This window comes from Scomber japonicus, chromosome 9 (assembly GCF_027409825.1).
Source record: "Scomber japonicus isolate fScoJap1 chromosome 9, fScoJap1.pri, whole genome shotgun sequence".
NCBI classification, from domain to species: Eukaryota; Metazoa; Chordata; class Actinopteri; order Scombriformes; family Scombridae; genus Scomber; species Scomber japonicus.
Window position 1 is genome coordinate 13,085,016 of NC_070586.1, and position 12,135 is coordinate 13,097,150.

The following is a 12,135-nucleotide window of genomic DNA, read 5'->3' on the forward strand; positions in this document are numbered from 1 at the left end:
ACAAGTTTTGTGCCTACTGTAGATTTTCCTGCACACCTGGAAGTGGAGGGCAAATGTTATTCAGTTAGTTGCAATCTGAAACCTCACTGCTAGATATCACTAAATCTTGCACACTGGTCCTTTAAATATTTTAAATAAAAGTTTATTCATCTTCAGCCATTTAAATATGTTAATTAGTGGATTAGTCACAGTGGCTGTAACCTTTAAGTTTGCACTCTCGATAACTGTTGCTTTTGTTGGACGATATATCATCTCAGAAATAATCACGATAAACAATATTATTGTCATTTGAAGATCATTTTATACCACTGATATAATGATAATATATTAGTATACTAATGTAAAGGGGGCTGTGGGTGGGATTGGAGAGTGAGACTGCCATTATGGGCTGGGACAGTTATTTACCTTTAATTCTTCTGCAGTCTCTACTCAGGATGTGCACAGTGAAGAATGGAGGCAAATACTTGCTTAGCCAACATGACATAAATAGCCTCTTAGCTGCTGAGGTAAAAAAAAAAGATCAAGGTCATGTCCATGTATCATCCGATAAGTCGATATATAGACATGATTAGATTATTGTACGATAATTATTGTGACAGGCCCACTGCAGAGAAATAATATTATAGTACATATATGATACTGTTCCCTCAGCTAATGAGCTAATTAGTCTCACCATAAAGCTTTAGGTATTTTTGGCACCTAGTTCTGCTTGTCTTATGTTCAGAATTATATAATAAGCCTCGTTCAGATCTTGCTTGGTTTAGACGATCCTGTTAAAACTTGTAGGAGCTTTGGTTACTGCACCAAAAAAAAAACAAGGAGAGAAAAAAAAAATAGTTGAGAGGTGCAACCTGTTGTATTGTGTAAATAAGTCTGGCTGTCAGTGAAGGAAGTTTTCTCACAGCTCCTCTGATGAGTAATTGCATTTTAAAGAACAAGGAAAGGAAGAAAAGCTGTTTCGGAGCCTGCCCCAGCAAGTAGAAATATACTCCGAGCCAATCAGGAAGCAGTCTGGAAATTTCCAAAGAAGCAGAAAAGTAAAAAGAATAGGAGTTGTTTTAGAGATTTAATATAATATCACCAGGATATAGCCTTCATCTTTTCACAGGTGTCTGGTTAATTCTTGTAAATCCAGTTTCGTGTTGAAATCCAGTGTAACCCTTCACCTTTTAATCTGTCTGTATTAATTTATAGAGCTTCCCATTTTGGCATTGCGGTTACTTTTCTCTAATAAGAACAAATAAAAAAGGCTCATGTGATGCTTTGGTTTAAATCCTAACATCCACATTAAGTCTCACACATATATTTCATCAGCACATGAGGACTGCTCATGTTCTGTACTGCGTGTGTCGGCTACAGCGTGTACAATTATCGGCCGTGTTCGTGTTTTCCCTTCGTAGCGCCTTGTTTTAGGTAAAGACAAGGTGCACAGCTATGGGTGTATGTCGCGTCATTAACCACAAACTTGTGATGTCACTTCCTTTTATTTTTTTCAGGGCAACTAGGGTGACAGTTTGGGCCAGGATGACGAAGTATGTTGGTCTGGCGCTGCTCTCGTTGCTGTTTGCAGCTGCAGAGTGCAACAGTAAGTTAAAAGGCTTGAATGATGTTATCTGTGGGTAACAATAACATCCTGTTTAAAGGTTTACTCAGAATGCAAAAATATATAATCATACTAATAATAATAACTTCAACATCAGCATCTCTTCTCACAAATAATGAATGAATGAATCAATTAATCAGTTAAATCTTTATTATTGTGTCATACAAAACAAGTGTACACCCCGGCCTGCAGGGGCTCACAAGACACCACAAATTCAAACAAGCCAGGACCAGAGTACAGCGTTTACACTGTCAAACAGCAGAGAGAGAAAATAAAGAAATAATTAGGCATCTCTTACCTTCAGGTCTTCAGACCGTAACTGACTGGTACCGAAGTTTTAATTTACTGACAAACGTTTACTGTCAAAATAAATACTAATTAAATAAACAATCTGGCCTAAGTCTGAAGTTATCAGACTTAAACACATCAAAATTAAACAGCCATCTCACTTTTTGCTAATCTGAACATATGCACTATAGTTCAGGGTTTTTGTTGAGTGATTTCATTAAATCAATAACTCTCTTAAGTCATCATAATTTATACAGTCCAAAGAAAATGGGCCTTAATGTCTTAGTTATGATGCAGATCTCACTGTCAGTAATTATTATTGGAGCTACTCTCTACTGAGGAAATATAGAGCTCATCTTTATGTGATGACATTGTCTTGTAACTTGTATCCATACCAAAAAAAACCTGAAGCGTAAAAATGACTATTTGCCTTTTTTTTGGGTGGACTATTTTTAGTTTAGAGCTGCAACTTCCTGAAACCTCCGCTGGTTGCTGGGCAACTGGTCATGATAGTCCTTTTAAGTGGTGACCAGTGACGCTTCACAGCACTAAAAGCAGGTGAGATGTGATACTGGTGGCGTCCCATAGCTGACAGACAGGAATTATATGAGAAGTTGATACTCTGGTTGTCTAAAGTCTTTGACAAAGAGCGAATAAGCACATTTCTCAATATTCAAAGAAAACAAGATAAAAATAATTAATAGTGCAGACGAAGAAATTTTAGGGGCATTTGGACACACCTAATCATTCAAACGTTTGTCTTTATTTTCTTTTTAACATTTTCTGCATTGTAGAAAAATACTGAGGATGTCAAAACTATAAAATAACACACCAGGAATTATGTATTGAGCAAAAAAAAAGTCAAAATATCTTTTATATTTTAGATTCTTTGAAATAAGTCACTTTCTGCTTTGATGACAGCTTTTCACACTCTTGATATTTTTTACTCAGTCGGCTACTTCAGATCTTCCAACACTCTTTTCCCAGACATGCTGAGAACTCACCGGCTGCTTTTTTTCTTAAGATTTTGAACAATCACATCTCTTTACGTCATGTGATTGTTGAGAAAGGTCATCTGATGCAGCACCTTCATCACTCTCCTTCTTGGTCACATAGTCCTCGAACTGCCTGGAGGTGTCTGTCACTGTCCTGTTGAGAAACTAATGATAGTCCAACTAAGAGCAAACCAGATGGGATGGCGTGTCGCTGCAGGCTGACATGCTGATTAAGTCTGAGTAAAACACCAACGGTGTCACCAGCAAAGCGTCACACCTCCTCCTCCTCCTTCACGCTCCATGGTGGGAAACACATATGCAGATACCATCAGTTCACCGTCTCTGACTCAGCGGCTGGAACCAAAAGTCTCAACTTTTCACTGATTCCCGTCAGTCTACTGTCATGGTTTCTTTGCAGCAATTCAACCGTGTGGAGATCTGATTCAGGCAGTCTCCCCTGAACACTTGATGTTGAAGAGGTTGATGATGACCTCTGCAGCAGAAGCGGTCTCGGGTCTTCCTCTCCCGAGAGCCAGTTTCATCATTTCATCATGGCGTTTGATGGTTTTTGCAACGGCACTTGAAGAAACTTTGAGAGTTTCCCTTAAAATTTCCCTTAAAATTTCCCTTTATATCTTAGTTCAGTTCAGTTCAGAGCATTATTGATTTATTTAATTTTATTTGCAGTGACAGTATAAAAAACAACCAACACAACAATAATAAATAAACAGTGACATAGAACATCATTGCAGCATACAGCACAACCAAACCTGATAAGAAACAATCAGGATCAGAGTTAAAAGTAGTAAAAGTATAAAAGAGTTAATTTCATTGATTGTACGTGGAACAAAGGAAAATTTATACCTACTTGTTCGTGCTCTAGGTAGCTTAAAGTAATGATGGCTCGTTGCTGTATACCAACATTACCTCGGCACAAGGCAGCAGATGGTCCACCAATTAACTTCTGAAAGCCATGACGATGAAGCTGGTTGAGAGAATGCGAAGAGTCTGCGAACCTGTTATCAAACTGTGACAACTTTGAAGAATTAAATATATTTTGGTTTGTTCAGCACTTTTTTCTGCTTACTACATGATTTCATATGTGCTATTATATAGTTTTAATGTCTGGTACTGTGTATCTCAAAACCTGGACAAATAAACTGTCTGCATGATGAAGTAGGTGAGGAAATGATTTGAATGGAATTTGGATTAAGCAGCGATTTAACGTCATTTAAATCATAATCTAATTGTGCCACAGTTTTTTATTGTATAAGTGTGTAGTTAGCGTATCAGTGCTAAATTTGGAGCTGATGTTTGTTTGTCACATGTGTTGCCAGGCAAGTCTCCACCAGGGAAACCAGTCCTGCTCGACTGCACGTCCCCTGAGAAGGAGACGTTCACCTGCTGGTGGGAGCCGGGCTCCGACGGAGGACTGCCAACCACACATCGCCTCTACTACGAGAGAGAAAAGTCAGTCCTATCATGAATTATTGTTTACTTTTATCTGCAGTAGTATTTATTGTTTTATATTGCCTTTATTTTAGAGATCACAGTAGACATACACACATGGATTGGGGGGGGGGGGGGGCGATGAAGTGATTTGTGATGTGTTTTATCATCCAGTCTGAGAGCATGTAAAGCTGTTGCTAAGCTGTCAGTGTGAAGTCTTCGACAGGAGAGTGGAAAACTACCAGCTCCCTTGTTCACGCACTTGTGCTCAGTCAGCTGAGCACAAATCTTTGTTGCTGTGCAGTTAACCTGCGGACTTGAAATGCTTCACCTGCATGACCCTCACCTGCCCTGACCTAAAGGCAGAATGCCAGTACTGCTACTGCTGCTAGTGTAGGAGCTTAGCCTGAGAGCTCATATTCAGTAACTTTCATGTTAATAAATTTAACGTGTTGTGGTTGAAAACTATGCTTGCGGCATTACTTTTGTCATGTCAAGTCTATTTGAGTTACACATCGCAAATCAAATTTGACAAAGGGAGATTTTAAAGCTCTACAATTTACGACACCCTCAGACCTTCAGTTCAGATGAGTAAAGACACCACCCCCTAAAAAAAAAGAATAACACTGAAGACCATTTTCACAAAATTTCAGCACAAATCAAAGATTAGAGAAAAAGTCCAAAAATTGAAAACAGATTTTTTTTTTTATCAGAATTTTTTTTTTTTCTTCTTTCCCCTCCCATTAATCATCTCATGACCCCTCAGATTTACCTGCTGACCTTTTGGAGTGACCCAACCCCTAGGTTGGGAACCACTGGACTAAACTAGCTAACTGTATATAAAGTAGTGTAAACTAGCTCCACCTCCAGCAGCTTCAACAGTAACATGCTGCTCTAACACTGATGCTTCACTGTTAATAATCTAATGATGTCATATATTAATATTAGGACTGTGGATTAAAATATTTATTTGCGATTAATCGCACATTTTTAATTAATTTTTTAAGTGTTTTAAAAGGATATTTTTCACGTTTTTAATTGACATGGGAGTGGACACATATTCTTGTTTTATTCAAATATATGTTTATTATTATTGAAACAATCCAGAACAATGAAATACTGCATGCTCCAAACATCTGCTGTTAGTTGTGATATCAGTCAGGAACCAGTTATATTCACTCATCCGTTCACACACACAGTCTCTCTCTCTCTCTCTTCCTCGTTCACACACACACACACACACGCTCGCTCATGTGTGTGTGCTCTCTCTCTCACACACACACACACACACACACGCTCATACACACACCTTTGGCGAGTGGAAGGACATTTCTCTGTATCACTTCATCACTTTCTTATTTCCAAACTACAGGCCGGGACAAGGGTCAAACAGAACATGCACGCATTAATCACACATTTAAAAAATTAACCCTGTTAAAATTAATTTGGGTTAATGCCCTAATAATAGTATATCAGTCAGAGGGACCAAACAACTACTTTTACTGTAATACTTTGACTACATCAAGCTCATAATATTTATGTACTTTTACTAGGAAAGATTTTTCATGCAGGATTTTTTACTGTTTTATTGGTACTTTTACTTAAGATCTGAGATCTTTCCCCTTAAGTTCATAAAATCTGTCAGAAAATATGATTTGTTTTCTTCTTTCTTTCCTCTGTCAGTGGAGCATAGTACTTGTTTATGTAGTGCTTACATGTATTTACTGCCCACAGCACAGTTACACAAGGCTGGCTTTGTTGTATATTTAGCATATCCTCGTCAGTAAAGGTCTTGTTTTGTCTGAGTTTAGATTGGAGGGAACACACGAGTGTCCAGACTACCGCTCAGCAGGGAGGAACTCCTGTTACTTCAACAAGAACCACACCTCCATCTGGGTCTACTACTACCTGAGCGTGGTAGCTTCCAACGCCCTCGGCAACACCACTTCAGACATCTTACAGATAGATGTGGTGGAAATAGGTAAGCTGTTATTCCCAAAGAAAGAAGATTTATTGACATAGATATGCCCCTGCCAACCTGTAAAAGTTGTACAAAAAAACCCCCAAAATTTAAACATTAACATGAATCCGTCCGTATTTAAAAAAGACAAGGAAGGAAATTATGAAAACCAAAATGCAGACGACAAACAGGGTTGGGAAGGTTACTCTGGAAATGTAATAGGTTATACACCAAACAAAAAGTAACCTTCTGCATATTAAAAATGTCTAAACTGTTTTGAAGAATATGTAGAATATAAATGCAGGAGGTTTGGCTCTGCACAGTCATACTCTTTTTAATTAAATGACAACAAATCTCTCTTTGATTAATGGTCATTTTAATTATTTTATTATATTATTAAGAACAGTTTAATCTACTTAGGTCAACAGTGCTTTTGTGTCAGACCGGGAACGACACACTTTGAACTATTGACTGCTACTGGATCTGTGTATTCATCAGACGTTTGCACAGCACAGCCTTCAGTGAGCTCAGTAAGGAAGGGAAAAGTAAGAAAAGTAAGAGAAAAAAAAAGTGAGAGACAGACGCGAGACACGAGACGCGAGACGCAGACACAAACCCGAACAGAATGAGGGGGAACTGGTTTGTGGCTGGTGTGAAAACTTGTGCACGGTCTTGGATCACATTTCACATCTTATTTTTGGTAACACAGGCAATGGCACGTGTGACACCTCTGCTTATAGTGCATCTGAAGCAGAGCTACATTAGATTTGTGCCTAGAGATCTAAACACTTAAATATTAGAACATTTATTGGTCAAATTTGAAGTATTTTCTATGTTTTTGTGGACTCTTTCAGTGAAGCCCAACCCTCCTCGTAATATTACACTGCTGGTAGAAGAGAGAGAGGAAAGTCTGAATCTCCATGTGAGATGGGAGCGTCCCCACAAAACAGACACCCGGTCCGGCTGGGTCACCCCCGAATATCAACTAAGAGTCGAACAAGAAAACACAGACAAGTGGAAGGTGAGTGTTAAATTGTATAAAAAAAAACAACAACTGAGATGCACATGGGGTGAAATACATTTTACAGCTTCCTGGGTTCCTGCTATCATCGTGTCATCGTCATTGTTGTACTACAGGACAAAACAGTGTCTTTAAAGGTACAATCTGTAATTTGCATTTAAACAAAATTTGTAGTAAAAATAGAAAAGTTTGAGCTCTTCAAACCTGAATATTTTCTGACTTGCTCTATAAACTCTATAAAGAAAACATGTAATATCTCCTGGACAAACTGACTATTAAGAGTGTGTTATGTTTCAAATTATTTGAGAAAAATACTATTAAGATAACCCATTTACATTATTACAGCAGAAAAGTGGATAGTGAATATAGAAGAGCATCAATAAAAAAAGAATAAAGAACAATAAGTAATGATTAAAAAGCAATAAAAACTGTGGTAGTAAAATATATAATTAAATAATCAGAACATTACGTACAAGAGTAATATTGGTGTTGAGTGATAATAATATTGTTATTGCAGAGATTTAAAGTGAAAAAAGAAAGAAAAAAAAGTATATTACACAGTTGAATACCTGAACTACTGATATTGCACAGTAATGAACATTAAAAAGTGCAGTTAGTTCAATTGCATTCATCCTTAGTATGTTTACATTAGTCGTGTGTATATAAGCGACACTATCATAAGACTGTATCGCGAGTCATAAACAGCGGAAAAAATCCTGTAAGTGTTCCTTTCATGGTTTGCATTGTGAAGGGTGAAGCAGACCAAACGTACCGGAAAAACCAGATTACTGTAAATTACCCTCATCATACAGCAACACCTCATGTTACTTAACAAGGCGCTTTCATAACTCTTAAGGTTAAATTAATAATGCATAATGCATCTTTGTATTAGAAGTCATTAAAGAAACACATCATGAATCGAGGACTGCATGTGTTCAATTTAATTAAACGCAATATCTAGATAAAAATATAACCTGTATATTCATTAAGGGATTTAAGAAGTTACATTTCTGTGTTCCTGTAGCAAGCTGGACATTTCTACTAGAGGATCACAGGGTGCTATCTGATCTATAATGAGAAGGGATGGCCCCCCCCCCCCCTCAAAACCTGGTTCTTATTTGAAATAGTTTTTTTCTGTTTTGATGTAACTCAGGGCCTCTCCTCTACTCTCCTACACACACACACACACACACACACACACACACACACACACACACAGGAGACAGAGAGCAGAGGGGCCGCAATGGAAACAATGAATCAGGTGAAATATAATGTTTTACTTGGGTTGACGACAACTACTAACGACTAACAATTAGTTACTGAAAGTGCAACAAAACGTCCAGGAGTAAAAAGCCAATAAAGTCCTAAAATATAGAAAATATACTACGCAAAAGCCAACGAGAGCTCCTCTGTCCTGCTTTTTATTCGGTTTGGGGACATTGACACTTTTTTTTTTTTAACTCAACAGTTATTTCTCTCCTCGAGACCTTTACTCATCTTTTAAAATCTAATCTAAAATATATAATCATCATAATATAACATAAATCTAGATATTGTGCTATTCTGATTTTTTAAATTTTCTCCAAGCATCTCAAGGTTGAAAGATTCAAGATTAGAAACAATTTAATCATATTTTTATTTATTATTATAACTAGAATTAACAAGCTTTACCCTGCAATGTATGACCCATGACCCATAAACCAGAGTTTATAGACACTAATAGAGACTGATACAACACAGTGAATCAACGCTCTGTAATTTATTCACACACATCTGACACATCAGTTCATATAAGACCAATGCATTTTCAACTTGATGTTTAACCAAAGTTCAATCTTCACTTAAATAAAAGGCTGTTTTTTTTCCTAGGAGTACGAGGCAGGTAGACAAACCCACTTCACACTGTACAGCGTGAATCCCGGGGTGGTGTACGTGGTCCAGGTGCGCTGTAGACTAGACCACGGCTCCTGGAGCGAGTGGAGCAACACCACCTTGGTGAAAATCCCCAACAGTAAGTCTCATAAGTTCTTTGTTCCTTCTTTGGCTTTTCAGCAACGTGTTACATCTACTAATAAATATATATATATATGTATATTTTAATTTAGATCTTCAGAAAGAGAGACCATTTTGGATTTTGGTCTCTGCTGTGTCTTCAGTTCCATTTCTAGCAGCAATATCTATCTTGGTCATGAAGAGGAAACAGTATGTCTTCTACAAAAAAAAGATAACCACTCCTATAATGTTAAGATGATAAAGATAATGAGATTTATGACTTTCTTTTGTTCCTCAGTGTGAAGCAGTGTCTTCTGCCCCCTGTTCCTGGTCCAAAGATAAGAGGAGTTGATGTTCAACTTCTAAAGGTACAACTGAGTCATGTTGTGTTTTCAGCTCATCCAAAAACCTGTTTTAGCTCTGATAACAATAGTGATGTTATAATACCAGCCTGGCACGATCACCTGAGAATAAACCTTAAGATAATAGTCTTGGACAGTAAAATAGTTGGTTCACCTCAAACCTCTTTGAACCAGCTGTTCACTGAGAGGACGAGGAAGAAAGTGAGGAGCATTGTAAAATAAAAAGAACACAATTATAATAAAAATGAAACAAAGTACAGAAAAATAGAATGAGAGAAAGAAAATAAAAAGCTAGACTAAATTAGAGCATAAAATATGAGAGTGCAGCATAAAGTAATGATTTGCATTAAAATTATTAAAAGGAAATACATTGCAAAAGGAAAGATTAAAAAGTGCTTTTTAAACTGGATTTAGAAATCTTTGACCTTTGGCAACCGATTAATATTTTAAACACCTCCAAATGATCAATATGCACACCGGAAGTGATATATATATTTATGTATTTTAAGAATGATTTTATGGATTCTATGGTTGGTCTATGGTCATTACTGTATACTGTATGTCTGTTATTGGTGAGCCAAAGACAATTTTCCACCATGATGGACAATAGTAAAGTTTTATTCTATTCTATTCTAATTCATCCTTCCAGAGCGGACGATCTGAAGACATCGTCAACGCCCTGATCACCAACCAGAGCTTTCCTCCTCTGGTGGCCTGGAAGGACCAGATGGAGGACTACCTGATCGTGTCTGAAAAGGATGACAGTCTCCAGTCTCAAAAAAGGAAGAGAAGCTTTATAATTCCTGCTGGATTCCACCTCGACTGTAAGGAGTCAACGCCCGGCCTGAATGAGTGGGAGAAAGCGAGCGAAAGGAAGGATGAAATGGATAACTTCATAAACAGTAACAAGTCTCTGCGTGGGGAGAGATTATCTAACGTGGAGCCTGCTCAGAAACATCAGAGTATAAACACAGAGGGAACAGATCAGAGTCCGTCCGTCGCAAACAGCAGCTACGTGGACATTCAGAGATCTGCAGACTACGTACAGGAGGTGGACTACAGCCGAGTGAAACAGGTGAAAGATAAGATCATTCTCATCTTTGACAAAGACAACGTCCCGCTCGACAGCTGTGGCGTTCAGGGACAAGAGGAGGAGGTGCTGGACGACTACAGCAGAGTGAAGGAGGTGATGGGTGACAGCGTGGTTCTCCTCCAGAAACAGAGCGACTCACTTCTTGACTCGTCCTGTAGAGAAAAGGGTAACCACTACACACTCTGCACCAATCAGAAGCCAGGAAATACTCATGTGACTGGACTGGAAAGAGTGGGAGTTTGCACGGAGATCATCGACAGCGGATATGTGGATACAATCCCGCGCCTCCTTTAATGTCAAATTTTAGTGTTAGATGCTTTGTTCAACACAGGAAAGACTTGTGATTTAATGATGCATGAGTCCATCTCTCACTATAGGTTGTGGCTCTCTGGGACATTAATCTTTAAAAAACATCACTACTAAATGATTTCCTTATTAACGCTCCTGTTTATTCTGGGCTACTGTACAAACATGGCAGGCTCTGTGGAAGAGGAAAATAGAAGTGTAAAACCTGTGGTAATAGGCTGGAGTTGGCTTGAAAAAGGTCTAACACAGAATTGGGGGATATTTTTTTTGCATGGTCGATGTGAAGACAGCAGTAGGGTTAAAAGAGACTCCTAGAACAGCTGAGTGTTGTAGTTTAATATTTAAATATGACTTCAAACAGCAGTACATGGTGTGATTGTCGGGCAGTATTTACAGCGGCAGGACTGTGTGCGTGTGGATTTAACTTTTAATAAATATATTTTCTTATATTCTGTAAAAACACTGAAAGACGAACTTAGGTATCGTTGGTTTTGTTCTCTTCGTGGGATTTTCACTGCAAATAGCAACATGGAATATCACTTTAGTTTTTTTTACTGTCGGCTGAGGTAAGTTCAGGCCTTTCTGGTTTATGTGGGATGTACACACAAGTAACAAAAACTCACACTACAACAGAAGATCTGTGACACTACACAATGTGGTGACAAAGTTTGATGTATGCAAACAAATAAATCTGTCCACAAAATGATTCTTTAAATTTGATTTACTTAAATTAAGGATGGAATTAAAAGAAATGGATGACACACAAACATGTTTGTTGTCTAAACAAAAAAAACAGTGTATTTGTTGGTTTTTGTGTGTGAGATCAATTTAAAATGCAACATATTTTATTCAACATGAGTTTCATCACTAAATGTTACACAGGATGGAAAATGTTACACCTTCTTGAACAAATATCAGTAATTATCTCATATCTAATGATCTCATCATTTTTATAGAAACAAAGATGATAGACGAAGTATTCAAATGTGTTTGTTCTATTTTGTCCTTATTTTTGTCTTTGTTGACTCAGGTTATGGATGTCTGTGTCATTGAGTTAAAAACATGC

General features: G+C 37.7%; 1 protein-coding gene across 1 annotated transcript; it reads left to right on the forward strand.

Annotated features, from left to right (window-relative positions):
• Nucleotides 1-1,524: 1,524 nt before the first annotated feature.
• Nucleotides 1,525-11,057, forward strand: prlrb (prolactin receptor b). The gene is made up of 8 exons (XM_053325893.1): nt 1,525-1,585; nt 4,224-4,356; nt 6,147-6,316; nt 7,150-7,316; nt 9,186-9,327; nt 9,422-9,518; nt 9,607-9,676; nt 10,320-11,057. The coding sequence occupies exons 1-8, from the start codon at nt 1,525-1,527 to the stop codon at nt 11,055-11,057; spliced, it is 1,578 nt and encodes a 525-aa protein (XP_053181868.1).
• The last annotated feature ends 1,078 nt before the right edge of the window (nt 11,058-12,135 follow it).